Raw genomic sequence first — 6,449 nt, 5'->3', positions numbered from 1 at the left:
CAATCATTGCAGTCAGTAGAGTCTCAGCTGCCGCGCAACCACGGGTTGCCAGTTACGTCAGAAAACGAAACCTAAAAGACTTCTGTATTTTGAATTTGAATGTAGTAACCGTTTTTGGCCACATTCTTACATATGGCACCTTTAAGTCACTATATCTCATTGAAAAATGCATCAAGCTGAACTCACTTACACTTATTGTGACTTGTTCTGAATGTTGTACTTTATATGAATTACGCAAACCAGGTTTATTATGAACAAACGTCTCAACCGTTTGGTAGAGGCCTGTATCTGAAATTCTGTAGGGCAGGGGTCACCAACGTGGTGCCCACGGGCACCTGGTAGCCCGCAGGCAGCCAATACGGTGCCCGCGGGCTCACTTCACCTCACTTGCATGTATCCGTATGATCGCTCAGTAAAATATCTTTGATATTGTTTATAAAAACTGGTAATCGTTAGGAGTAAGCACTGGAATCAATGTGTATGCAGTTGAATGCATAATATTAATCATTTAAATGGTAAACAAACAAAAAAATATTATATGGTAGCCCTCCATATTATTTTTTACCCTTAAGGTAGCTCTCTGTCTCAAAAAGGTTGGTGACCCCTGCTGTAGGGTCTAATTCAAAAATAAATAAATATTGATTGTCGTTATTGCTATCATAAGTAAATACAATAAAATAATTTAAAAAATGCAAAGAAACTATTTTTCCTTTGCTTTTTTCTTGGTGCGTAGCTTAAAGGGTTAAAATAACATACTTACTCCGTAAGTATGTTATACGTACTCCTGTTATAAAATACCTGTATTTCATAATGTGTGTGTGTGTTGTTCTTATATATTTTAATTTACCCTACAGAATAAAATGTAGTTTTGGTATTACACAGTTATCATACAGTTACAGTTATGCTGTCCTGATTGTTCATTGTACACTGACAAAATAAAATACCTCTGGTTTAATGCTCCAGAGGTATTGTGGTGTGCTGTTCTGATGGCTAAACTGTAGTAGTATGCATGCAGCAGCCTTATTGTCTCAGGTGTTTTTTTCAATCTTTCAGTTTGAGCCAAAAAAAAGCTAGTTTATCTCACTTTTTAAAATGATATATGGGACATATGCAAATGAAAGTGATCTGCGATAACTCGACTGCTCTGATCTTCCAGTCTTGAGGAAATCGGGCTAATGACTGAGAGAAAGGGACAAAAATGGTAGAGACATACTCCTGACACAGTAGTTTGATTTATATAAAAAAAGGACCATTCTCGTTGCAATAACACAATTAAGTAAGCAGAGAATGCCTAAATAAGATCGATGACCTAAATCGATGATGGCAACCACTGTTTTTATTTGTATATCGACTGCCATTTCATTAATAAAGTAACCAAATCTAGAGTCAACAGACAGAACTGTACAAATGCAGGTGAACATCCTCCCTAAGAAAGATGCTCCATGGACAGAAACATCATTTGAACTCAATTCTGTTTTGCATTTACACACATTTGTTAATGTTTACTCTATAATACTCTCAACAATGTTCCAACTTAGGCACAACATGGAAAAGTATTTATAAATATATAAGAATAATAATAATAATTTATAATTGGTGTAAATACACTACTTTTGCAGAACAGCTCAATGCACACTGTAGTGAAATAACTCCCACACATAACATGACAACTTTATTTACATGTTTTTCAGTCACATTAAAAAAAATAAACACTGTATGTACAAAGACACACATAGAAAAAAGACGAACAGTAGTGGTGAGAGTACAGTACAGGGGGTTAGAAAGACACCTAGAAGTTGAAAGTGCTTTGGTTTTCGCTGATTTGGAAGGCATAACCATCAGTGGTCGATTCTGGGACCACACTTTGCACCTCCTCGTCCTTTAAAAGAAGAAAATACAACACAGTGAGACTCGGGGAGAAAGCATAACACGATTTTCTAAGAGTGCAACCGTTTTGAAGTCACTTACCTCTTCAGAAAAGTACTTCTCGATGAGGTTGAGCGCTGCTTTGTACACCATCTCGTTCTCATGGGACTGCAGGCCTTCGATCTTGTCCAGTCCACCACATTCCTCCATCATGAGACTCAGCTTGTCAGACTCACCAATTTTATCTCCAGCCTGACACAAAAATATGAAATATTATTTTACAGACATCCCGCCTCGCCAGCTGTAATCGAAAAATCACATTAAAACGACAAAAGCACTCACCAGGAAGATGTTGGTGATGGCATCCAAGATGACCAGGATAATTTTGCTGTCCTTCGACGAGAGCAGATTCAAAAGAGGCTCGAGCACATTTTCTTGAACAAGATAAACCACCTGCTGAACATTGCCCCCGCTGGTGAAATTTGTAATAGCCCATACTGCCTCTTTCTGAGTTTTGTAGTCACCCTGCAGAGAGGAAGGAAGATGGACATTTACTAAAAACTTGGAACAATGAAGGAATCGGTCAAAATTCAAAGAGAGCCAAACATACCCGTGCAAGAGTTTCGATCATAAAAGGAACAAGGCCTGCGTCCATGACCTCCTGGATTTGGGTGTCCCTTCCTGCAGTGATGTTGGACAGAGTCCAGGCCGCCTCTTTCTGGATGTTGGCCTTTTTGTGCCGCAGCAGCCGTTGGAACATGGACAGCGCCCCTGCATTAAGGACTGCCTGAGTCTGCTCATCTGTCCCGGTCACAATGTTGCCAATGGCTCGCAGTGCGGGGGTCTGAGGATGGGCGAGAGAGAGGGGTCGTTATATAAAAAGCTGGGGAGGACCTCAGGGTAAATGACACAGACAGCACGACGCTCCGCATATACGTACAATGATAGACAGCTCATCGAAGCCGAGCAGCTTCACAAGGCGGGGAATCACGCCGGTTTGGACCACCACCTCGATGCGGTCGTTTGAGCCGTCCGTTAGGTAAGACACGGCCCAACACGCGTCGGCCAGGACCTCCAGGTCATCGTGGTGCAGGAGGCGGATGAGAGCGGGTAAGATCTGCTGGATGGCAGTCAAAGGCGGGGAGGGGTTCTTGTTGCGGCAGAGGTTCGACAGCGTCCATGTCACATTCCTCACATAGCCGGTCTGCAAAGAAATCAAGTGAGAGTGAAGGCATTAGTTTGATGTGAGGGCTCCCCCTAGTGGACAACCAAACGTATGAACAGTTAAGCATGTAAAAAGGAGGGAACGGTCTGAATTCTTACATTAAACATGGACAGATCAGGGACTGCCATCAGACTGAGAAGGGGAGCCACAGCTCCATGCTTGATGACCTTGTCTCTAAGAGCTGATCCATCACCTAAAGAGGAAGAGGGGAGAACATTTAGATCTTGACAAACAACTCATGTAAATGCTTAACAATCAAAAAATATATTCAGTCAATTACCAGCAATGTTTCCAAGAGCCCAGACTGCTTGCTCGCTGATATGCTGGTGAGGGGATGTAATGAGGCTAATGAAGGCAGGAACGGCTCCGCCTCCAACGACGGCAACCGTCTGGTCGGACGTCCCGGAGGCAATGTTGGTCAGGGCCCAGGACGCCTCGAACTGAATTGGCGGACAGTCCACCAGCCCCAGGAACGAGACAAACTTGGGGATGAGCCCAGCGCTGATCAGCTGGTCAATGGGAGGATGCTTGTCACGAGACAGCAGTTTTCTGTGTTGTTGTTGGGGGACAACGCAGTAAAAATAAGTCACAGCAGAAGCACTTGGTCAGTCGCGATTGCGTGGTAAAGCTCGACGTTCGATGATCTTTAATGAACCGTTCTTACCGTGCGGCCTGTGTAGCCTGGAGCTGGGACTCGGCGTTGTCACTGTACACGCCGGCGACGATCTCTTCTACGGTCCACTGCCTGGCAGCCTGCAATTTGTAGAAACAATATTTTAATACATGTATAGGGGCGGATTAATCTTTACCAAGGAAGTTTCAGTCTATTGTACGCACATTAAAAAAAGCAGAATGGAAAATGTTACATTATTGTAGGTGGAAAAGCTGGCGAATCAATAAAAAAATCAAAGTGAAACAGATATTGAGTCAGTGAATAAAGGATGTATAGAGATCATGTGACTGACACGTCATTCCAGCAGAAACAAAGGATGTTTGGACTGAAGAGGAAACTATACAACATTCCTCCACAATAACGTTACAATAAACGAGAGCCATGATTGCTCTATATTTATATCATTTTAAGTTTAAGACTACTGAACTAGGACTGTTTTCTGATTTTTCAGCTTCTTAAAAGTGATTTTTTGTTTGCTCCCATATAACAAATAAATCATTAAAACTGATTAAAAAAAAAGAAAGTTTTTTGGGGGTTTTGGACATTTGAGAACATCATCCCGACTTGACACATTTTATGGACCAAACGACTAATTGAGAAAATAATTGACAGATGAATCGCTTACAAACATAATCGTTTGAACTCTCTCACATACAAAATCTATCCATATCTCTCTCTATATAAACATGTTTATGTCCATCTATATATCTATATCATGTATAGATAAATAAAAAAAAAAAATAAAAAAAAGGATCCATCTCTCGCTTTATATATAAAAATCTATTGACCCATCTAAATAATATATAGATATAGAAATGTATCCATCTCTCTTTATATATAAAAATCTATCGATCCTTCTTTATCATATATAGATGGATATAAAAATGTATCCACCCCTCTCAATATATAATCTATAAAAAATCTCTCCCTCTCTATCTATCTATAAATATATATATATGTATGTATGTGTTGCTATAGATTATAAAATAAACCAGATAACAAAATTCATAGTCATTTGTCCAGGATCAGGGTGGAGTCAAAACATTCCATGTCGACTCTTTTCACGGTATTCTAACAGATTATTTCCTGTCAGTGTTTAGGACAGAATTTAAAACAGAATATGATAAATACAATAATAATACTACTACAACAGGCAATTGAAGCGGTTTAAAAACCAACTTTAAAAGGTGGGAGAGCCCTGACATACCTGACAGTTCTGACTCCTCTCCTGCAGAGGAGAAGTGGCCTCGTCAGGAAACGCGGCCACATTTCTTCTCTTGAACATCTGGTCATCTTTCTTGGCTTTACGGAGCTCCACGTTCACCTCCACTCTCCTGCGTCGAAGCTCCTGCATTCATTAGAAAACCATGTCAAACGTGTGTACTCAAAACAGGCAACTGTCAAATGTTCGGATTAAAAAAAACAAAAAAAAAACACCTTACATTAGCATCTCTGCCTTTGTTCTTGAACTTATTCAGACGATCCGCGTTCTCAGACATGTTTAGGAGGTTTCTCAGCAGCGGTAAAGCAAACTGTCTGTGTGACGTTATTCCTGAGAAATTCAACATAAAAAGAGTTATGGTGGGAACACCGGGAACTGCCTCGTGATCCTGTTGTAACACGAATGACAAACACAACAAGACAGAGCAGCTCGTCTACTCCGTCTATAACACAGGGGTTAGCTTAAGTTAGCTAAGTTCAACAAACAGTCGTATATAAAACAAAAAAATGTACTTTTCGATAGTTGTAAAGAAACGTGAGCAGAACATAGTCGTTACCTTCCGCCGGAGGAGAAGTTGTAGTGGCACAAAGTCCCGTACTGACCTTTAAATTGTTCCCACACAGCGTCCTGATTGGACTATTCGAGCGTTCGCATCCAACCGCCTCACTTCATTGGCCTGTTTAAAAAAAAATCACAGAGCTCACAGGAAGTGACGTCGTCACGTCGCTACGCTTAACATCGCGAGACCTTGACCGCATGTGTGTGTGTGTGTGGAGAGAGCACGAGTTTAAAAAACTGTATAACGGCAGCAGAAAAACAGCGTTTCCTTTCTCTTTCTGGTTAATATAACACAGTTAAATACATTAAAACATTAAATAACTATAAATCATTCAGATTAAAGTGTACGTTTGATGTGTAAAGAGTATACATTTAACGTTTTGCCAGTTTTTTTTTTTTTTTTTAAGGCATGAAAATGTGCCACACACAATACACAGGAGACTTTCTCAAACCTTAACCATAATTACTACTAGCATAATCCTAATCCTAATCTCGACATTATGCTGCTGCTGGGTTTGTTTAATTCACATTCTATTACAGAGTTGGATTAGATTTGACTAGTTTTTTTTAAATGTATTTATTTATTGAATTATTTTTTCCCCAGCTCATTTACTCATTACTCGCTATAATTGACAGAAACAGTGACAAGCAGCGCAGGGGCTTTTATTTTTCTTTGAAGGAAGCGACTTTCTAGCTTTTTGTCAATCCCAATTTCCCGTGTAATCTCAGATTCACTGTCTGACGACCAAATTGAAAATTAGGGGGAAAAAAAAATATTTTTGGGCCCTTTAAATGGTGTTTAAATGTCATTTATAAATATATATTTATTATTTATTATTATTTATTATGCCCTTCATTCCATTCGACAAATAAAACAAATATTCATCTTCTACCGCTTTATCCTC

At 39.9% G+C, this 6,449-nt stretch overlaps 1 protein-coding gene across 1 annotated transcript; it reads right to left on the bottom strand.

Annotated features, from left to right (window-relative positions):
- Positions 1-1,773: 1,773 nt before the first annotated feature.
- kpna2 (karyopherin alpha 2 (RAG cohort 1, importin alpha 1)) lies at positions 1,774-5,263 on the bottom strand (the record flags this gene model as incomplete). The annotated part of the gene is made up of 10 exons (XM_083896110.1): positions 1,774-1,879; positions 1,969-2,118; positions 2,209-2,391; positions 2,477-2,710; positions 2,807-3,070; positions 3,190-3,284; positions 3,372-3,640; positions 3,756-3,844; positions 4,972-5,112; positions 5,207-5,263. 10 exons carry the CDS (start codon positions 5,261-5,263, stop codon positions 1,790-1,792), a joined length of 1,572 nt encoding a protein of 523 aa, XP_083752236.1. The 3' UTR covers positions 1,774-1,789.
- Positions 5,264-6,449: the final 1,186 nt, after the last annotated feature.

This window comes from Microchirus variegatus (genome assembly GCF_963457635.1).
Source record: "Microchirus variegatus genome assembly, chromosome: 10".
Taxonomy (NCBI): Eukaryota; Metazoa; Chordata; class Actinopteri; order Pleuronectiformes; family Soleidae; genus Microchirus; species Microchirus variegatus.
Note: the sequence above shows the minus strand (reverse complement) of the source record. Positions and strands in the feature narration are given on the sequence as shown.